The sequence below is a fragment of the Podarcis bocagei genome, assembly GCF_964188305.1.
Source record: "Podarcis bocagei genome assembly, chromosome: 13".
Taxonomy (NCBI): Eukaryota; Metazoa; Chordata; class Lepidosauria; order Squamata; family Lacertidae; genus Podarcis; species Podarcis bocagei.
In genome coordinates this window covers 20,145,820-20,168,383 of record NC_138138.1, presented here as the reverse complement: position 1 = coordinate 20,168,383, position 22,564 = coordinate 20,145,820, and the positions used below count along the sequence as shown (strand labels likewise).

At 47.1% G+C, this 22,564-nt stretch overlaps 1 protein-coding gene and 1 long non-coding RNA gene across 5 annotated transcripts in view; one reads left to right on the top strand and one right to left on the bottom strand.

The window, feature by feature from the left end:
- LOC308571173 (uncharacterized protein) overlaps positions 1 to 22,564 on the top strand; it is a 52,771-nt gene that overhangs the window by 1,536 nt on the left and 28,671 nt on the right. For all 4 annotated transcript variants that reach the window (XM_081166668.1, XM_081166669.1, XM_081166667.1 and 1 more), the window contains exons 3-8: positions 847 to 1,005; positions 1,169 to 1,224; positions 4,713 to 4,774; positions 6,214 to 6,286; positions 7,689 to 7,804; positions 11,716 to 11,782. In XM_081166668.1, the coding sequence (XP_081022794.1) occupies positions 847 to 1,005; positions 1,169 to 1,224; positions 4,713 to 4,774; positions 6,214 to 6,286; positions 7,689 to 7,804; positions 11,716 to 11,782 (533 nt within the window). The remainder of the gene's footprint in view (positions 1 to 846; positions 1,006 to 1,168; positions 1,225 to 4,712; positions 4,775 to 6,213; positions 6,287 to 7,688; positions 7,805 to 11,715; positions 11,783 to 22,564) is intronic.
- LOC308571439 lies at positions 16,743 to 17,897 on the bottom strand. The gene is made up of 2 exons (XR_014001434.1): positions 17,519 to 17,897; positions 16,743 to 17,470 (listed from the first exon to the last, which is right to left on the bottom strand). It is a non-coding gene; the product is annotated as an uncharacterized lncRNA (long non-coding RNA).

Here is a 22,564-nt window from a genome sequence, read left to right as displayed (position 1 = left end):
CACAGATATATTTGAAGGTTAAACCGTGATGCTGAACGTGGGCTTGGGAACTGAGTCTAGTATCTGCCTTCAAGCAGAAGAAGGAGAACATTGCCAAATTGTTGTTCCACCGTTTTGCAAGCGCAGGTTTGCTGAGGCTCGTAGAATTGTAGAGTTGGAAGGGATCCTGTGGATCTTCTAGTCTAGTGTAACCCCATGTAATACAGGAATATGCAGGTGTCCCTTATGGGGATCGAACCTGCAACTTTGGCATTATCAGCACCACGCTCTAACCCAGTGGTCAGCAACCTTTTTCAGCAGGGGGCCGGTCCACTGTGCCTCAGACCTTGTGGGGGACCGGACTATATTTTGGGGGGGAAACGAACGAATTCCTATGCCCCACAAATAAACCAGAGATGCATTTTAAATAAAAGTCCACATTCTACTGATGTAAAAACACCAGGCAGGCCCCACCAATAACCCAGAGATGCATTTTCAATAAAAGGACACATTCTACTCATGTAAAAACATGCTGATTCCCGAACCGTCCGTGGGCCAGATTCAGAAGGCGATTGGGCCGGATCCGGCCCCCGGGCCTTAGTTTGCCTACCCATGCTCTAACCAACTGAGCTACCCTGTCTGTGAAACCTAAGTGTTGTGCCTTTTTTCCCTTACCACTGATCAAGCAGAGCCCAGTTTTCAGATATGGAGGCAAGACTTGAGACACCTATTTTTAGAAACTAGTCGCTGCCACAAACTAACCTCATGCAGCTCTCTAGTGCATAATGTGCACCTTGCCTAAGGAAGGGGTGGTGGTGGCGACCTATATTTATTCTGACTCCTCCTCCTCCTCCTCTCGCCTTCCAGTGTTTCTGGCTCAGATGTTGGGCGGGCCGCCCTTTTTTTGCTCCTGCCAAATTCCTTGCTCCGTCTGGCAACAGAGCTCGCCATGGCGCGAGAAGACGCTGGGTCACTGCCCATCCTGAAGCTACTCTTGGTCGGAGACAGCGGAGTAGGAAAATCCAGGTGCATGGGAAGTGGGGGAGGGGAGGCACACTGAGGGGGCTGGGGAGAAACTGCTCCAGTTGGAGAGAGAGAGAGAGAGAGAGAGAGAGAGAGAGAGAGAGAGAGAGAGAGAGTCCCAGGTTGTCTCTGCAACTCACCTCTTTCTCCTTGTCTCCTCCCACAGCCTTCTGCTGAGATTCACTGAGGATCAGTTTGAGCCCTACTTGAACCCAACCATTGGTGAGCATCACCTGGCTGCCCCTGTTCTCTGGAAAGAGAGGGGGGTGGAACTTGCCCTCTGTTGTGGGCATTTGGGTTCCCCTCCATTCCTCCCTGGAAGCCCGGGATTCAAATGTCACCATCTCTTAACACAGATCCTGTCCCCAGCTCCTGGCTTCCCTGCCCCCAAAGAACCCTGGGAACTATAGTTGCAATTCTCAGCACCCTTCACAAACTAGCATTCCCAGGATATTATTTTTTTCCAGAGGAAGACAAACGTTGGGTGCAGCTGTGCTTGACAGTCTCAATACACTGGCTCCCGGTGGGGTACAGGATCAGGTTTAAGCTTCTGGCTTTAACCTTTAAAGCCCTATACGGCCTAGGACCCTCGTACCCATGGGACCGCCTCTTCTGGTATGTCCCACAGAGGAACTTACAGTCTTCAAACAAAAACATCTTGGAGGTCCCAGGCCACAGAGAGGTTAGGCTGGCCTCAACTGGAGCCAGGGCTTTTTCGGCTGTGGCTCCGATCTGGTGGAACGCTCTGCCACAAGAGACTAGGGCCCTGCGGGACTTGACATCTTTCCGCAGGGCCTGCAAGACAGAGCTGTTCCACCAGGCCTTTGGCCAGGGCGCAGCCTGACTCCCTCCTTTGGCAATCTTCACAGAACTCTAGCCCAATGGTTGCCATCAAGTTGATTTGAATTAATTTTATAATGAAATAATTTTAGAATGTTGTATTATTTTATTGTTGTTAGCCGCCCTGAGCCCGGCTTCGGCTGGGGAGGGCGGGATATAAATAAAAAAATATTATTATTATTTATTAATGAGTGGCCTTAGCCAAGCTGCTGTGAGCTCAGCTCCAGCCTTCTATCTTCTGTACAGAATCATAGAGTTGGAAGGGGCACCCAGGGTCATCTAGTCCAACCCCTGCAATGCAGGAATCCTGCCCCTAGCTGTCCCTGGGTGCAGGTGTAAATATAGTGTCCTGCTTTAACAGAGATGTTGCGGGTTATTCATTCATGCATGCATAATGTTTATTTATTCATAATATTTATAATTTTTCAAAGGGTTGTAGCTCAGTTGCCAGAGCATCTGTGTGCAGAAAGGTCCCCGGATTCAATTTTTGGTACCTCTTGGTAGGGCAGAAAAAAACTCCTGCCTGAAATCCTGGAGAGCTGCTGCCAGTCTGTGTAGACATTACTGAGCTAGACTGACCAAGTCTGTGACTCGATATAAGGCAGCTTCCTAGAGCCAGCGTGGTGTAGTGGTTAAGAGCGGTGGACTCGTAATCTGGTGAACCAGGTTCGATTCCCTGCTCCTCCACATGCAGCTGCTGGGTGACCTTGGGCCAGTCACACTTCTCTGAAGTCTCTTAGTCTCGCTCACCTCACAGAGTGTTTGTTGTGGGGAGGGAAGGGAAAGGAGAATGTTAGCCGCTTTGAGACTCTTTAGGGTAGTGATAAAGCGGGATATCAAATCCAAACTCCTCCTCCTCCTACTTCTATGTTTAAGTGTATATTTATTATGTTTCTGTTCTGCCCTTCCTCCAAGGAGTTCAAGCAGCCTACGTGGAGCTCCCCCCCCACAAAGCACACCTCCTTTCATCCTCACAACAACCCTGCGAGGTGGAGAGCAAGTGGCCCAGAGGCACCCGGCAACAGCTTCCAGGGGCTGGGAGGGGATTTGAACCCTGGGTTCCCCAAACCACATCCCGCAACTTGAGTTGCTGCAACATGCTGGCAAATGTAGGGAGGCAGGTGAAAATCAAGTGCGAGCTTCTAGCCTATGCACGCTGCAACACTAAATGTACAGTGGTACCTTGGGTTAAGTACAGTGGTGCCTCGCAAGACGAAAAGAATCCGTTCTGTGATTCTCTTCGTCTAGCGGTTTTTTCGTCTTGCGAAGCAAGCCCATTGAAGGATTAGCGGATTAGCGCTATTAGCGGCTTTTAGCGGCTTATCTGCTGATCGGATCAGCTGATAAGCGGCTTAGCGGCTTAGAAAAAGGGGGGGAGGGGGGGGAACCAGCAGGAACTCGCAAGACATTGTCGTCTTGCGAAGCAAGCCCATAGGAAATTCGTTTTGCGAAGCACCTCCAAAACGGAAAACCCTTTCGTCTAGCGGGTTTTCCGTCTTGCGAGGCATTCGTCTTGCGGGGCACCACTGTACTTAATTCATTCCGGAGGTCCGTTCTTAACCTGAAACTGTTCTTAACTTGAGGTACCACTTTAGCTAATGGGGTCTCCCGCTGCCGCCATGCGATTTCTGTTCTCATCCTGAGATAAAGTTCTTAACCTGAAGTACTATTTCTGGGTTAGCGGAGTCTGTAACCTGACGCGTATGTAACCTGAAGCGTACGTAACCCGAGGTACCACTGTAAAGGCAAACTGTTTAGAAACAGACCGCTGTTTTGGAAGCTCCTCTTTCTTTCATTTTTTATAATAATATTTTATTATTTTTCTCCAAATAAAAAGTTACATTTGCTACTCAACAAATAACTTTTTATACAGACTAGAAATGGTTTCCAGCCTCCTTTAAAAGATTCTGAATTTGTGTCTTATCAGTGCTGTCTATTCTGCCATCTCTGCAATCACCATATTCCAACCGTTCTTCCTTGAAGGGTGTTCTCTCCTCCTTCCATTTCTGCGCATAGAGAACCGCATATTACATAAATACCGTTGAGGCATCTCTTTCTGAAAGCGAAGCCTCGTTTACTAATCTGGCGTGCACAGAGTTTGAATGCGGTCGTGCGGCGCTGGGGACAATTTGTGCGTGTTCAGAGGCACTTTTCCGATCGGCTGCTGCATACAGTGGTACCTTGCTTCAGGTTACAGACTCCGCTAACCCAGAAATAGTGCTTCAGGTTAAGAACTTTGCTTCAGGAAATTGTGCTACGGCAGCAGCGGGAGGCCCCTTTAGCTAAAGTGCTGCTTCAGGTTAAGAACAGTTTCAGGTTAAGAACGGACCTCCGGAACGAATTAAATACTTAACCTGAGGTACCACTGAACTTCGTTCCAGTCCTGGCCCTGGATCAGCTCGATCCATTTTGCCACTCATTTTGCTCCTCAGCGATGGCAAAGGGCACTCTGGGATTGTACGCTGCCTTACTGGCACCCTAAATGCTCTCCTGCCCCAGGCCACCACCTGACTTGCAAGTCCAGGCAGGGAGACTCAAATAGAGCTATGCCTACCAGCATTAACCAGCCTCTCTGTGTGGATCATGCAAGGACAGGGAATCTCCTCCTCTGGGCCTCTTTCCTTCATAGGCCATCTTCCAGGGGCTGCATATCAGTGGGGCAGGGGCAGGGGGGTTGGAAAAGAAGAGAAACACGCCACTTCTCCATCCAAACAAGCAAGAGGCCCCCTCACATTTATCTGTTTGAACATTTTATTTCGATTTCTTCCTGTTGGAATTGCTATGCCTGCCACGCAGCATCCAATAAGCCCTCTCCAAAAACAGGTGGGTCTGCTCTGACGCCTCTCTTTCTCTCCTCTGTCTCTCCCCAGGTGTTGATTTCAAAGTGAAGAAGATGGTGCTTGGTGACTTTCCCGTGCAACTCGCAATATGGGTAAATAGTGCCTTTTCTCTCCCTTGCAAACCAGGCTGCTGGTACTTTTTTTTCTCTTCCCATCTGGTGCTGAAGTGACTTCAAAGCAGTCCATTACAATCTAGTGCAGCCTCGTGCGATGGCCCCTCTGGAATTTGTCACACGCGCAGACATACACATGAATTTGTAAATCTTCTGTGCTTGGCTACCCAGAGCTCAAATACATGGCCTTTTGCACACCCTTTCAAACACGTGGTTGGGAGAGGATCCCTAACTTGGCAGAGAGAGAGACAGACAGATACACACACAGAGAGAGGGGGGGGGGACCTGAAATATAGGACAAGCTTTAACAATACAGGACATGGCAGCCATTTTATTTTCTGCACACATGGGGCATGTTTTTTCCCCTAGTGAAAAATAAAGAAAGGCTTGGGTTTGTTTGTTTGTTTGTTTGTTTGTTTGTTTGTTTGTTTGTTTGTTTGTTTGATTGACTGATTGATTGTTTGATTGATTGATTTAAAAATGGCTTTGAGAAAAAGTGAGGTGTTGTTTTGTGAGTTTAGTTCTACCTTCTAAGAAAGCAGAGCAGCAGCCATATCCTGACTAGGGTGCTAAAACTATTCGTGTTTGTACAAATACCCCAATATAAGACTGCTGGGTCTGCTCTCCAGCAGAGCGTTTGTGTTTCAGATCGATGAGGGGAGACACTTGTGACACTTCACTAGCCTGACTCATCTCTGCTTCTTGGTCTCCCTCCTCTCCTGTAGATTCAGATTCTCTGGCAGAGACTTGCCCTGCTCACTAAACCCTGTTACCTCTTCAGCTTCCGACCTCTCCTCTTCCCAGCCTTCTCCCTCCTTGTCATCCCACCACCACTCCTCGGGCTCTGAGCCCTCTTGGGGGTTCCCCAGCTAGTTCCTCCCACCATTCCTCTGCTTCCAACCAGTCTCATGACATCTCCCCAGGCCCTGTTTTCCTGGGATGTCCCTATGGAAGGCAATTGGGTCCTGGGGCTGGCAATGGCGGGTGTGTGTGTGGAGCTATTAGTTTACGTTGGTGCTAGGTAAAAGTAAAGGGACCCGTGACCGTTAGGTCCAGTCGTGGCCGATTCTGGGGTTGCGGCGCTCATCTCGCTTTATTGGCCGAGGGAGCCGGCGTACAGCTTCCAGGTCATGTGGCCAGCATGATTAAGACGCTTCTGGGGAAACGCCGTTTACCTTCCTGCTGGAGTGGTACCTATTTATCTACTTGCACTTGAGGTGCTTTTGAACTGCTAGGTTGGCAGGAGCAGGGACCAAGCAACGGGAGCTCCGTTGCGGGGATTCGAACAGCCGACCTTCTGATCAGCAAGTCCTAGGCTCTGTGGTTTAACCCACAGCACCACCCGCGTCCCTTACGTTGAGGCTACAGAGCTTTAAATGGTCTCTTTGTTCTAAACACCTTTGTTTCCCTTTCCGTAGGACACGGCAGGGCAGGAGCGATTCCGGACTTTAACTCCTAGCTATTACCGAGGTGCTCAAGGTATAATTTTAGGTACGTGGCAGGCATAGCGGGTTTGTAATTAGCAGAATTCTGAAGTGAAATGCATTAAGACAGAGGTAGGTGGAATTACACACTTTTCTCTATGGTTCGAGCTGGCACTGGCAGATGTCGAACAGCAATTAATGCTGCCTCGCGTCCATGCCTCTAAGCCAAGGGTTGGCAATGGTTGTTCCCTTGGCAGAGAGCCTCTACTTCTTGAAAAATTTTCAGACATAAAGGCTGAAGGCGTTTCAGCTTGGCTTCCGAGACATTTCCATTTGACATTGGTTTTAGGCCATAGAGTAAATAGCCTTTCCGGGTACAGAGACCCCTCCACCCAGTTGCATTTTCACCTTGCTGAAATATTCTCACAGGTTCCTTTTAAAGTGTATGTCGGGGGGAGTTTAAAAGTTCCAAAAGCGATTCAGTCATGCAAGGTTAAACTGCAGCAATAGGTGTGCCCGTGACTTTCACAAAACCGCACTCCTTACAGTTTTGTTTATTTAAAGCATTTTTTATCTTCCTTTCAGCCAAAAATACTCCCCAGAGTGGCTTGCAGATCAATAATTAAAAAAAAACACCAAGACAGTCCATGCCCTTGGGCTTACAATCTAAAGGGCATGGCACAAAAGGAAAAAGGGATGTGGAGGGTGGAAGAGGACCGTAAGCTAACTCAGAGAAGTCACAGATGTCACAAAGAGGTGAACGGGAACAGGAGAGGCAAAGGTTTTCAAGCGGGCAAAGGTTGTTAAGATTGGTGACCCAGTACAGTGGTACCTCAGGTTACATACGCGTCAGGTTACATACACTTCAGGTTATAGACTCCGCTAACCCAGAAATAGTGCTTTAGGTTAAGAACTTTGCTTCAGGATGAGAACAGAAATCGTGCTCCGGCGGCACAGCGCCAGCAGGAGGCCCCATTAGCTAAAGTGGTGCTTCAGGTTAAGTACAGTTTCAGGTTAAGAACGGACCTCCGGAACGAATTAAGTACTTAACCCACTGTACTCAGAAAGCACACATTCACACCATTCACTATGGTACCACTCTGAGCAGTCATGGCTTCCTCCAAAGAATTCTGGGAGCTGTAGTTTGATAAGGGTGCTGAGAGGTGTTCCCCTCGCAGAGCTGTTATTCCTAGAGTGGTTTAACAGCCAATCACTTTTCACAGGGAACTTTGAGAACTGTAGCTCTGTAGAGCAGAATCCTTCAAGCTGATGTCACCAGCTGTTGGAATGACTTCAGCTGACTGACAGGCGAGCGTAATTTGCGGGGTGGGCAGCCTCACAGAACCCCCTGACAGGCCAAGACTGGGGGAAACAGCAGCTGCTTCTCCTTCCCGTTTTGCTCTTTTCATGTGAACACAAAATGCATCTGAGTGAGGAAAGACCTGTTTGTTTTTGTCCCTCCTGACCAGTTTACGACGTCACTAAGAGGGAAACTTTTGCGGGACTGGAATGCTGGCTGCAAGAGCTGGACGTTTTCACGAAGAAAAGCGTCGTGAAGATGTTGGTGGGCAACAAAATCGACGAGGTCAGTTGGGAGCTGGGAGCCTGCTCGTTTTATTTATTTGAAAGCATTTATCTTTTTTTTAAAAAATAATCCCTAAGCAGTGTACAGCCTGAAAGACAAGCAAGATATCATTAGGACATTAAAACTATCCGCCACAGGGGTAAGTGCAAAGCCATGGGGGATTTGTGTATGGCATTTGTTTCTTAGAATGGTGGTGTTGTTGTTCTGGCCGGCCCCCTGTGATGAGGCATTGCAAAAAAGATCACATTCACCTTTATTTATTATTATTCCCACACGGTCCGGCCACAACATCCTAAGCCAGGGATGAGGAACATGTAGCCTTGCAGATGTTGCTGGACTTGATCTTGCAGTTCCTGTTTTATTAGTGACATGAATGTTGAAATATACTTGGTGTTGAGAGTGGATTTCATGCTCTTTATTCAGCTCATAGTGGTGAGGAGGAAAAGGGAAGTTCCCCCAGAATGTCTGCTTTATATACATTATTTACACAATGGGCCCCACGTGATTGGCTAATTCCAGGGTTCTCCTGTAGGCCAATCAGGTTGCGAATTCACTTCCACCTGGAGCTGGATTGGGTGGCTCCTGTGGACCAATCAGACTGCTGCATTCTGGGTCCTATTGTTCTAGGACCAATCAGACTGCTGCATTCTGAATCCTATTGTTTTAGGACCAATCAGACTGCTGCATTTTGGATCCTTTTCAACTCAGTACATAACAAATGCTAAAGAAGATGGTGGGCCTAAAGAGCGAGTGTTGCTTCTCCTGTGGCTCTAGATTACAATTGCCCATCACTGATTTGTCAAGTTGGGTGGGACTCCAAGGGCCATCTAGTCCACCCCCTTGCAATGCAGGAATCTCAACCAGATCATACATGGCAGGTTGCCACACAACCTCTGCTTTAAAATCTCCCAAGGAAAGAGAGCCCACCACCTCCCGAGGGAGACCATTCCACTGTCGAACAGCTCTTGCCATCAGAAATTTATTCCAGATGTTTAGTCAGCATCTCCTCTCTTGAAACGTGAAGCCCTTGGTTCAGGTCCTGCTCTCTGGAACAGGAGAAAACAAGCTTGCCACATCCTCCATGAAGATGGCTATCAAATCTCCTCTCAGTCTCTTCTCCAGGCTAAACGTGCCCAGCTCCTTCGACCATTCTTCATAAGGCTTGGTTTCCAGACCCTTGATCATCTTGGTCGCCCTCCTCTCTGCACGTCCCAGCGTGTCAATATCCTCCTTAAATTGTGGTGCCCAGAGAGTATGAAAGCAGGGCTCTGTGCGCAGCAGCTAACAAATACTGGAAGAGCTGGAATACAAGAACCCGCTGGGGACGTTTGGCACCCCGCTGCTTCTCGTTTGCTCATCTTATCGTTGCTGACCAAGAACGCCTGTCCTAGGACTGCAGCCTGATGGGGCTTTTCTGCTTCCAGGTCCACAAGAGGGTCAGGGGAGAAAATATCAAGAGATGCAGGTGTTTCATTGGAGAGAAGGAGGAGAGCAGGTGCAGAGAGACCTGTGGTGGTGCAAGGAGGAAAAAATACGGGGTTATTTGAGAAATGGGGATGCAGGAAGGAAGAAACCGGAGGAAGTGCCTGAGAGTCGGAGGCGCACAGAGGACTGTGGTTGTGCAGAGAGGATGGTGTCCAGTGGAAAAAAGAGGGATGGTTTTGAGGGGGAGCATTTGCTCTGGGCTGCAGAGGGAACACAAGGAGGCTGTTGGAGAATGGATAGGTTCAAACGGAGAGCCGGCACTGTTGCCAAACGCTTCCCCATGGGAAATAGTTGAATTGTGCGCCTCTAATTTAAAAGAAAGGGACGCAGGTGGCACTGTGGGTTAAACCACAGAGCCTAGGACTTGCCGATCAGAAGGTTGGCGGTTCGAATCCCCACGACGGGGTGAGCTCCCGTTGCTCGGTCCCTGCTCCTGCCAACCTAGCAGTTCGAAAGCACATCAAAGTGCAAGTAGATAAATAGGTACCACTCCGGCGGGAAGGTAAACGGCGTTTCAGTGCACTGCTCTGGTTCGCCAGAAGCAGCTTAGTCATGCTGGCCACATGACCTGGAAGCTGTACGCCGGCTCCCTCGGCCAATAAAGCGAGATGAGCGCCGCAACCCCAGAGTCAGTCACGACTGGACCTAATGGTCAGGGGTCCCTTTACCCTTTACCTAATTTAAAAGAGGCCATGTGCATTTCATGTCTGCTGATGGTTAATGCGGGCTGCCTGCAGGCCCTGGTATAGGACTGACGTGCAGGCCCCGTTAATGGCTAGAGCAAAAGGATTCATGAGGCTGACAGCAATGGCTTCCAGCCTCTCTGCATCCTTCCAGAGCCTTGTCCCAGCCTGCAGGAGTCGGTCTCTTTGCTCCTGTTGTTGTTGCCTGCCTGTGCCTCCTACGCTTTGCCAGAGGCACCAGCTGACTCCATACCTCATCTTCCTGGGAGAGACCTCTCCCTCTTGCTCTGCCTCAATGGGCAATCTGTTTAGTCTTTTGAGAGCCCCTTGTGTTTTGTTGCTGCTTTTCATATGTGTGTGTATGTGTGTAAATCGCTGGATTTTTCTGTGGCTTTGGGGCTCCCACCCCCACAACAAGAAAAAGCAGCTCACACAGCAAAGAGACAGCCACGTCACGGCTCTTGCTGATACCGCCTGTCTTTTTCTTCCCTCTTGCTTCGTTGTGCATCTCTGAAGCGAATTGTTCCGTGAACAAAATGTGGGCACTAAAAACCAACGACAACCGCGATTGATTCGTGGTGCGCGGCGCCTCGTCTCTCAAAGTTGTTATAAAGGCAGAGGGAAGCAAACGCACAAGCAAAAGCCCCTGGGGTTGTTCGACATCCATCAGATCTTTGCTATAGCTGCGCAGGAGGCATACGTAATTTGCAGCAGGATCAAATGCAAAGGGGAAGCAGCTCTTCTGCTTGGCAGCAGAAGCTGAATTTGCAGGGCACTGATTGGCACAAGGACCAGCCAGTCAAGAAGCACTTCTCCTCGTCTGGCAACGCTGATTGGCTAGCCCTCGTGTTAATCACAAAGCCAGCTGGCCATTCCCCAAGCAGTTCCACAAGTGTAAAGGGGGCGGAGAGGGGCCTTTAACAAATTACTCTGCCTAAAATTCCTTCTTGACCTCACACAATGCAGTTGGCTAGACATTCCGTGCAAAACAAATTTCACCCCAAACATTCATTAAACACATGTCAATTCCGGAGGTTATCAGTGCAGAAAGCGAGAGGTACTTGTGATATGTCCAGAATTGGCTTCAGAGGGCAGTAAGCAGGGAAGGGAGTACAAGCTGTCTTCTGTCTCTCTGGATTTGAGTCCTTAATTGATGCAATTAAGACCCAGAGCCATCTCTGGGTAGCTTTGTGCATGCAAAAAAGGGAATCCCAGGCTGGCGTTTGGCTAGGTCGCAGATCGTTGTGTTTTTAAATCGGCATCAGCCTCAGAAATAACAGCCCTGCTATTGTTTTATCCAGGGATGGGGGAAAGGCAATTCAAGAACCCTTGTTCTCCTCTCCCTTTCAATCACTGACAAAACAGAGGCAGAAATGCATTCATGAGCATCAGGCATCCTAATCAAGATAAAGCTTATTAAATGCAATGTTTGTGTCATTTGGAGAACCCTTAGGAAAGATGCCCTGGGGTTTGGGCAACATAATTACTGTTGTCAATTCTGTTGCCCTGTCCCTCTTGTTCCAGCATTTGACAGTTTGGAATTTAGCAGCTAAAAACTTCAAATGCTGTCAAAACTGAGGGATGGTGGCTGAGCTGCTAAGATAATCTAGCTGGACATTTACTGATTCAGTAGTAATGCAATATCCTGATTTGGTGTGTGTGTGTGTGTGTTTGTGTGTTTGTGTGTTTATACAATCCACCACTTGGGTCCAGTGTCTGATAACATTCTCTCCCTATCTATAGACGGATCGTGAGGTAGACAGAAAGGAAGGCTTGCAATTTGCTCAGAAACACTCCATGCTCTTCGTAGGTATGTGAAGAGAACCCGCAGAAGGGGCTGGCTGGTATACCAAGGTTGAAACAGGGGAATAATAATAATAATAATAATAATAATAATAATAATAATAATAATAATAATAATAATAATAATAATTTTATGTATACCCCAGCCACTCTGGGCAGCTTCCAGCAAAATATACAAACCTACCGTATTTTTCGCCCTATAGGACGCACTTTCCCCCCTCCAAAAATGAAGGGGAAATGTGTGTGCCTCCTGTGGGGTGAATGCAGGCTTTCGCTGAAGCCTGGAGAGCGAGAGGCGTCAGTGCACATCGACCCCTCTCGCTCTCCAGGCTTCAGGAAGCTATCCGCAAGCCTCGTGCGCCCGGCGGGAGGTACCGCCGGGCTCGCAAGGCTTGCAGGCAGCAGCCTGTCCTGGAGGCTGGGGTTGGGGGAAGCTCGGGCTTCCCCCGCACCAGCCCCGCGCCTCGGGGGGAAATAAATTTTTTTTCCTTATTTCCCCTCCAAAAAAACTAGGTGCGTCCAATGGGGCGGTGCGTCCTATGGGGCGAAAAATACGGTAATAAAATGTCAAGCATAAAAAACCTTTCAATACGGGCTGCCTTCAGAACATATTGGAGCAGTCACCTTTCTGTTGGGCCCATCCATGTGTCTTAAATCAATATTGCATGCAGAAAATGAGCAGGTAAATCCATGTTCCTCTCCAAGCAAGGAAAGGGTTCACCTGCTCCATGTCTGCTTGCAAGACTGCTGTTCAAGACACAGAGATGGCAGCAGTAAAAGGAAGGAAGATCCCCCAGATGTTGTTGGACTACAACTCCCATCATCCCTGAGCTCTGGCCTTGCTAGCTAGGGGTGATGGGAGTTGTAGTCCAGCAACATCTGGGGACCCACAGGTTGAGAAAGGCTGCTAGAGTGAGTCAGACTCATTGCTCTATCTAGCTCAGTATTGTCTACAGTGAGTGGCATTTGCTGTCTGGGGATTCAGGCCAAGAACATTCCCAGTTCTTCTTCTAGATGCAGGGTATCCTAGTTGGGAACATCTGGATGCAAAGCAGCTGCACAGCTCTTCTATTTTGTGTGTCTGTTTAGGCGATCCTATTGGCCGTGGCAACAGATTTCTCAAAATTAGCAGAACCCACAAACAAACTTCCATCAGCTCCTCCCATAAACCCCCTTGGTGAACGGCACTGTAGATGCAATTCCCTTTCACAACATTTCGACTGCGCAGAAATAAATCAAAGCATCGATTTACCTTGTACAAAGAGAGGCCTGCTCTTTCAGGGAAATCTCTCTGCTGTTTAGTAGTTAATATTTCTTTGTACAAACATTGGCGCATTCATTTAACAAAGAAGAACCACAACAGATCTTTAACATATCCATGATTGCTCCTTGCTTTTGCCACATGAGGGCATTAGGCATAACTAACTAACTAACTGCACAACAGCTACTAATAGAAACCCCTTTAGGGACGTGGTCTAAACCACTGAGTCTCTTGGGCTTGCTGATTAGAAGGTCAGCAATTTGAATCCCCACAACAGGGTGAGCTCCCATTGCTCTGTCCCAGCTCCTGCCAACCTAGCAGTTCAAAAGCACGCCAGTGCAAATAGATAAATAGGTACCGATGTGGCGGGAAGGTAAACAGCATTTCCATGCGCTCTGGTATCCATCACGGTGTCCTGCTGCGCCAGAAGCGGTTTAGTAATGCTGGCCACATGACCTGGAAAGCTGTCTGCGGACAAACACCGGCTCCCTCAACCTAAAAGTGAAACGAGTGCCGCCACCCCATAGTCGCCTTTGATTGGACTTCACCGTCCAGGGGTCCTTTGCCTTTTTACCTTTTTAGAAACCCCTTTAGAAAATGAATGTTAAAAAAGTCTTTACCCCTGCTTCAACTGTCCAGACTTTCCTTCCATGCTATTTCTATACGCTGTTTCAGAATAAATTCATACATAAAAGATCAAATGAATACAAAGCCTGATTTAATTTACAGTAAGGCAATCGATTGGGATGCAGGTGGCGTTGTGGGTTAAACCGCAGAGCCTAGGGCTTGCTGATCAGAAGGTCGCCGGTTTGAATCCCCGCGACGGGGTGAGCTCCCGTTGCTCTGTCCCTGCTCCTGCCAACCTAGCAGTTCGAAAGCACATCAAAGTGCAAGTAGATAAATAGATACCTGCTCCGGCGGGCAGGTAAACAGTGTTTCCGTGCGCTGCTCTGGTTCACCAGAAGCGGCTTAGTCATGCTGGCCACATGACCCGGAAGCTGTACGCTGGCTCCCTCAGCCAATAAAGCGAGATGAGCGCCGCAACCCCAGAGTCGGCAACGACTGAATGGTCAGGGGTCCCTTTACCTTTAAGGCAATCGATGGGCCCTGCATTCCTATGGCTCCTGGGAGGCTGCCCCAGGTGGGAGTCATAGGAGCCCCAGATCACTGTTCTTCATAACTTCTGTGCTGATTTGCTGTCTGATTTCCGCCTACTGCATCCCCAGTTAAGTTTAAATACAGAAGTGGGAGCAATGAGTTAAGAGGGGATCTTCCCCTTGCAATCGGGGACTGCTGCAGTTTAGCAGCTCGTATTTAGTATTTTTGGTGCCTAGTACTAACGCCACTCTGAATGCAGACTGGAACTCTGGAATGCCTGGGTCTTCACATTTCAAGCAGTGCCTTGCTGTTTGTTTTTGCCTAGAGACCAGTGCTAAAATGAAGGAAGGCGTGGAAACTGCCTTTGAGGAAGTCGTGATAAAGATCCTGCAAACACCAGAACTTTGGAACATCAGAAACGAAGGCGTTGTGCTGGCGCCTGAGAGCAGAGCCGCTAATACAGCCGACGCCTGCAGTGGGCATTGTTCTGTTGCTTAAAACCCGCCGGCTTCAAATAAAATAGCTCAGGTCCAACATACTTAAGAAATGGACTCCTACCTGCTATCACAAGAAAATGGGCCATAAGGAGATAAGGATATAAGGAGAAAAGCTGGGGCCACCACAGCTGTGTTGGGTTTTCTTTGGATGAGAGTGTGTCGGAGGCTTACGGTGAATATGCAGTATCTGGGGATTTACAAATAATACAGGTAAAGGATTTGGGGAACAGGTACCTCAAGCAAGCAGCGCAGCAGCTAATGCAAAGAGGACCCCACGTGCAAAGGCACTTTCACCTGTTTGTGTCTCTTGCAAGCACAGAACACCTCTGCTGCTGCTTCCTGCCAGCTCTAAAATGGGCTCCGCCTTTTCCAATGATGGAAACCTCATTCAAAATGACAGGGAGATTCAAAGCTAACAGAGAAACCCCCACCTACCCAGTGACCATCTCCTAACCTCATTAGCGCATTATGATGCACTTGAAGAAGCGTCTCCACCCCCATTATGCAGCCCGGACACTTGAGGTCCAGCTCCAAGTTCCCTCACTGTGAGAAGTGAGGTTGCAGGGAACCAGGCAGAGGGCCTTCTTGGTGGTGGCGCCCACCCTGTGGAATGCCCTCCCATCAGATGTCAAGGAAATAAACAACTGCCTGACTTTTAAAACACATCTGAGAGCAGCCCTGTATAGGGAAGTTTTTAATGTTTGATGCTTTATCGTAAAAGTTTTTAATATTCTATTGGGAGCCGCCCAGAGTGGCTGGAGAAACCCAGCCAGATGGGCAGGGTATAAATAATAAATTGTTGTTGTTGTTGTTAATCAACAGCAATTCTGGGCTTTTAGCAGACAGTCTGGGGACAAAGGAAAATGCCTAAATTGCTGGATTTAGGGCAGTGCAGGTGGTTCCCCTGCAAAGGGCGCCGAGCTGAGGGGGTGCAGAATAATAATAGATAGGAAAGGAATTGTTGGGGAAATAAGAAATATTGTGGGGGGGGGTTAGGGCGCCAATTTTTGTCCTTGCTAAAGGCGCCATATTACCAGAGTCCGCCCCTGATTACACAGAGTGAGATCCTTGGTCTACCTCATGGGTAGGCAAACTAAGGTCCGGGGGCCAGATCCGGCCCAATCGCCTTCTCAATCTGGTTTCGGGAATCAGCGTGTTTTTACATGAGTAGAATGTGTCCTTTTATGTAAAATGCATCTCTGGGTTATTTGTGGGGCATAGGAATTCATTCATTCCCCCCCCAAAAAAAAATAAAGTCTGCCCCCCCACAAGGTCTGAGGGGCAGTGGACCGGCCCCCTGCTGAAAAGGTTTGCTGACCCCTGGTCTACCTCGTTCAGTGGTGTCTGCATTGAGAGGTTGTAGGCTATCCAGGGTTTCCAATATCAAGGATTGAACCCGGAACATTCTGCGTGCAATGCGTGTGCTCCAACGATGATGTATGGCCTGCCGAAATCTTGCTAAGAAAAAGAATGCTCACTCGGAAGTAACAATGCCATCTTCGTTCCAGGTTTGCAAAATGGATGCATACAGATAGGGAGCTCTGGGCTCAAAGCCTGGGGTGTTTACCACCCATTCAGGAGTCTCTGTAAAAGCCTTTTTGCTCCAAATGTTGGTGGGTTAGAGGGCTAGTTACTCTGTTTATTATTTGTTTTTTCCATGGTTGTGGGTTGATTTTATTGTATCTGATTGTTTTATGTATCTTTTAATCCCTCTTTCCCCCCCTTCCATTGTAAGCCCCCTTGGATGTTCTGTTTTGAACAGGAAATGGGGGTATAAGGTATTAATAATAAAAAAGCAAACAAAAGTCATTTATTGCTAAGATTCATATGCCACGCTTCAGAGTCAATTGGCATTTCCAGGATGGCTAGCAAAAGAATGAAACTCAAAGCAACAGCATAACATCAAACTCCAATCAAGGAGAAGAATAGAATCATAGAATCGTAAGGTTGGAAGGGGTCACGAGAGTCGTCGAAACCAACCCCCTGCAAAGCAAGAATCTTTTTGTCCAACGTGGGGCTCAAACTCACATCCCTGAGATTAAGAGTCTCATGCTCTACTAATTGAGCTATCCAGGTGTTATTATATCCAGTGCTATTTTTCAATAATAATAATAATAATAATAATAAATTTTATTTATACCCTGCCCTTCCCAGCCAAGACCGGGCTCAGGGCGGCTAACACCAAATATCAAAACAATTGATTGAAATACAGCTTAAAAAACAAGATTAAAATACAACATTAAAACATTAAAATGCAGCCTCATTTCAGTGGAAACTCAATCAAAAACTTTTGGGGGGATAAAAATGTCAAGTCTTCGCCAAGGCTAACTATCCAGACTGGTCCCACATGGGCCAGAAAAAAGCCAGGGAAGTCCCCAGATAGGAGTTCCAACACAGAAGGAGAAAGGAAAAAAGAGGGGGAGGGGATCAAATTGATTCCAAGCCAAAGGCCAGGCGGAACAACTGTCTTACAGGCCCTGCAGAAAGAAATCAGATCCTTCAGGACCCTGGTCTCATGAGACAGAGCGTTCCACCAGGCCGGAGCCAGTGTTGAAAAGGCCCTGGCTTTGGTTGAGGCTAATCTGACTTCCTTAGGGCCCGAGACCTCTAAGGTGTTGTTATTTATGGACCTTAAGGGGCCGGAACTTGCCACGAGTGCCTCCCTTGTTCTCATATAATGGCAATGAGAGGTGCTGGAACTGAGTTCTGATGAGTTCCGGCTTGTGGGGGGGGGGAGCCCTGATTATAGCTTATGTTGTTGTTGTTGTTTAGTCGTTTAGTCGTGTCCGACGCTTCGTGACCCCATGGACCAGAGCACTCCAGGCACTCCTATCTTCCACTGCCTCCCGCAGTTTGGTCAAACTCATGCTGGTAGCTTCGAGAACACTGTCCAACCATCTCGTCCTCTGTCGTCCCCTTCTCCTTGTCTCAGCTTCACGATCTGTCCTTCCAGTGAGCACTCAGGGCTGATTTCCTTCAGAATGGAGAGGTTTGATCTTCTTGCAGTCATAGAATCATAGAATCATAGAGTTGGAATAGACCACAAGGGCCATCGAGTCCAACCCCCTGCCAAGCAGGAAACACCATCAGAGCACTCCAAAGAAGGAGACTCCACCACACTCCTTGGCAGCAAATTCCACTGTCGAACAGCTCTTACTGTCAGGAAGTTCTTCCTAATGTTTAGGTGGAATCTTCTTTCTTGTAGTTTGGATCCATTGCTCCATGTCCGCTTCTCTGGAGCAGCAGAAAACAACCTTTCTCCCTCCTCTATATGACATCCTTTTATATATTTCAACATGGCTATCATATCACCCCTTAACCTCCTCTTCTCCAGGCTAAACATGCCCAGCTCCATGGGACTCTCAAGAGTCTCCCCCAGCACCATAATTCAAAAGCATCAATTCTTCAGCAGTCAGCCTTCTTTATGGTCTAGCTCTCACTTCCATACATCACTACTGGAGAAAACATAACTTTAACTATACGGACCTTTGTTGGCAAGGTGATGAATAACTCAGAGAAGCTATGAGCTATGCCATGCAGGGCCACCCAAGATGGACAGGTCATAGTGGAGAGTTTTGACCAAACGTGTTCCACCTGGAGCAGGAACCGGCAAGCCACTCCAGTATCCCTGCCAAGAAAACTCCATGGACAAAGACAACAGGCATTATAGCTTATAATATCCCGTTACTGGTTATATCTCAATATTCCTATTCTCCAGTAGGAAAGGGCATATCCCTGGCAGAAGATAAAATGGGGGCACGAACCTTTCAACTGCTGGGACTCAGAGCTGGGGGTAGAGGGGAAACGGTCTTTGAGATATTTCCTCTTTGGAGTTTGCTCCAGGGCTGTGGAGCCACTGTGCCTCAGATGGTTGAATGAGAGCTGAGCTCGGATGAAGCATGTCTTTTGTACGCCACTGAACTCCAGGAAGAGGCACGGCAGCTGGTTCTGCTAAAAACACGCACATTCACCTTTTATCTCTGTTAGTTGCTGGTGCAAGAGCTCTGAGTCAGTGCCTCACCAAGCTTTGCTAAGCTAGCTCTGGATTTTGTTGGACAGTTCCTCCTCTGGTCCAGGCCTTCTGGCAAAGATTGCCACCACCTGGTAGTTCTGCTGGACAGCTCCCAGCTAGTCCTCCTCTAGCCACCAGTGTCGAAGCAATGATTCTTCAACATCAACTTTGTTGGACTGGTCGTGTTGTGCAGATGCCTGATTATCGTCTTCCAAAGCAACTACAGTGGTACCTCGGGTTACATACCCTTCAGGTTACATACGCTTCAGATTACAGACTCCGCTAACCCAGAAATAGTGCTTCGGGTTAAGAACTTTGCTTCAGGATGAGAACAGAAATCGTGCAGCGGCGGCGCAGCAGCAGCAGGAGGCCCCATTAGGCCCTGTTCTTCAGGTTAAGAACAGTTTCAGGTTAAGAACGGACCTCCGGACCGAATTAAGTACTTAACCCAAGGTACCACTGTACTCTATTCCAGACTTAAAAATGGAAAGCGTAATGCGGGTGGTCAACAAAAGAGGTTTAAAGACAAAGCAAATCTTAAAATATGTAGTATAAACACAACTGGAAACACTGGCCTGCGAGTGCTCCAATTGGAGAACAGCCTTTACCAAAGGTGTCATGGGCTTTGAAGACACTCGAACTCAGGACAAAAGGTAGAAATATGCTAAGAGGAAGGCTGTGGTCTAAACCACTGAGCCTCTTAGCCTTGCCAATCAGAAGGTCAGTGGTTCGAATCCCCATGATGAGGTGAGCTCCCATTGCTCTGTCCTAGCTCCTGCCAACCTAGCAGTTCGGAAGCATGCCAGTGCAAGTAGATAAACAGGTACCACTGGGGGGGGGAGATAAACGGTGTTCCATTGCTCCAGAAGCGGTTTAGTCATGCTGGCCACATGACCCGGAAAACTTTCTGTGGACAAACACCAGCTCCCTTGGCCTGAAAGCGAGATGAGCGCCGCAACCCCATAGTCTCCTTTGACTGGACTTAACCGTCCAGGGGTGCTTTACATTTTACCTTTACCTTACATGCAAATATGTGTAACTGAGCCCCAGTGCCATATTTTATATGAAAAGCAGCTACAGAAAATCATAAATAATATCATGCTTGGAGCAAATAGTTGACTTTCTTTTGTTATTGCTCGTTTCAACATGTTTTTAGTGAACACTGCCTGTTGACTGTTCTGACACTTGATTGATTTTTATCTGCTCTTTTTCTCTTGCTGTTATTTATTTACTTTTTTAAAAAGCTGGGGGGGGGTGTTGCACAGTCAAAAGTTCTCTTCCTCCAAATTTGCTTTCTCCAATTTCTCCAAATTTGCTTTCTCCATCTTTATTATTATTGTTGTTGTTGATCGCTTCAAGTGTTATATGCAAAAAATGGGCTATAACTTAAAAAAAATAAAACAAATGAACCAAGTGAGGAAGAAAAAACATAATTCAGTTGTCCCTAAAGCTGTCTGAAGGCAAAATAAATTATTTTCTTAGCACAGAATTAACATGGGGAACACAAGACCGTGCAATACTGTGACAGGCAGTATTATAACCAGCTCCAGAACGTGTTCAGAGATAATTGTATTTCTAATCTAAACACATTCCCCCAGTGTATGTTGATTATTTAGTTTTTCTGCCAAAACAACCCATTTCTAATATATATACATAAAATGTAGGCAAAAGACCTCCAAGTCTATGGTAGTTAGTAAATGCTACTGGATGCTAGCCAGATGCTCTCCAGATAAAACTCGAATCAGCAGGAGGAGTCTGGGTTCAATATTGGTGTTCAGAGGTTTCTCCCACAATCTGCTATGATTTATGGAGTCAAAAGCGGCAAATAAATCCATAAATGCAGCAGAGACAACTTGTTCTTCTTGTTGCCAGTATACTTCCTGCTAATACAATTTGGTCGATAGTGCTGAATCCCTTGTTCTCCACGCAGAATTTTGTTTGCATGTAGCCAGTCTGTTAGTTTTCCTAATAAATGCTAGGCATATCGCTCTGTTTTGTGTTCTGCTTTTCGATTTGTCACGGCCTTTGGCTAGCACAACAATAAAGCTCTTTATTTGTTACCAAATATAAAACAACACAAGGGGGCAAACAGATGTTTGGTATTTATTTATTTAGGAATTTATCCTCGGGTGTTTGGAACACTGCTTTAAATCCAGGCTACAGTGGTACCTCGGGTTAAGTACTTAATTCGTTCCGGAGGTCCGTTCTTAACCTGAAACTGTTCTTAATCTGAAGCACCACTTTAGCTAATGGGGCCTGCTGCTGCTGCACCGCCAGAGCACAATTTCTGTTCTCATCCTGAAGCAAAGTTCTTAACCTGAGGTACTATTTCTGGGTTAGCGGAGTCTGTAACCTGAAGTGTATGTAACCCGAGGTACCACTGTATTGTTCTTTTCCAATTCTGTTCATGGCGGACAAGTTATCCCCCTTTGTCTGTTCTCTGTCCTTTAAAGCCTTTTCCTTCCATGGGCAGAATGCTGAGCAAGGTGGACCCATGTCAGGCTTCAGGAAATCAGCTTCCTCCCCTCACCCCACCCCACCGTGGCAGTAGATAAGCAGAACAAAGGAAAATGACTCTTCTTACCAGTTAGAAACTTTAATAATCACAGCGAGAAAACAAAGAACCCATCTCCTAGAAATGGCGGTGCTTGTCAGTGTTTGTAAAAAAGCAAAAAAAAAGAAGGAAAGGGTTCTGACCTCCCTTTATCTTCTCAGTCTCCTTGTCGGCACAAAAAGAGTCCGCGGGAATATCCTTGCAGAGTTTTATTAAAAGTCTTTGTGCAAAACACAACTGAATGACTATACACACAAGCACCAACCAACCCAAACACCAGCCACAGCCCAAACTAACATTTCTCACTTATATATACAACCTGCTGCAAGCCGCTGAGTCATGCTGACCCAGCTTTATTCGCATTAAAGAAACAGCGGCCATTTTAGCCGTGACACCCCTTCTGTTTCTTAAATGCGAAAAACCCCAACAGAAACAATACATTACAACAATACAACAATACATTATATACATAAACCCAGTTTTGTCATCAATTCATTATGGCATGTTGCTGGCAAAGGCTTGGTAAACAAATCAGCAATATTATCTTGTGATTGACAGTACTCCAGTTTGATTACCCCATTCTGTACACAATCTCTCACATTCGCATGACGGATAGCAATATGTTTTGATGCAGATTTCATTATTTCCGAGCCCGCTAATGCAATGCACGATTGGCTATCTTCATACACTTGGATAGGCAAATCTACTTTACAATCTAGATCTTTTAGTATCTGTATAAACCAGATGATTTCATTGCATGCTAGCGACAGGCTCCCATATTCTGCCTCACAGGATGAGGTCGCAACAAATCCTTGTTTCTTTGACCTCCATCCAATTATGGAATTGGCAAACATCATGACCATTCCACTTGTAGATTTTCTAGTAGCTACACAGCTTCCCCAGTCCGCATCAACAAATACTTTTGGTTTTTCATCTTGTGTACTAGAGATCTTCAAACATACATTTAATGTCCCCTTTAGATATCTGATAAGCCTTTTCAAAGCACACCAATCAGCAGTACTAGGTTTAGATACACGTTGGCTCAGAACATTTGTAGCACATGCAATGTCTGGCCTTGACCACTGGCTTAAATACAACAGGGATCCTATTTTTGAGTGATACAACTCAGGCTGATCAAATTCATCATCACACAGTGTCTTTGGGAAATCTGGTGTCATGGGAGTCTGAACTGGCTTGCAGTTTTCCATGCCAAACTGCTCTATTAAATGAAGAATTTTCTCTTTCTGGCTCAATAGGAAGCTTCCATCAGCTTCCTGCCTTACTTCTACTCCCAAGTAACTGCTTACAGGCCCTAAGGCTTTAAGCTTAAACCTCTTTTCTAGTTGACTTGTGAGCTTCTGGATCTC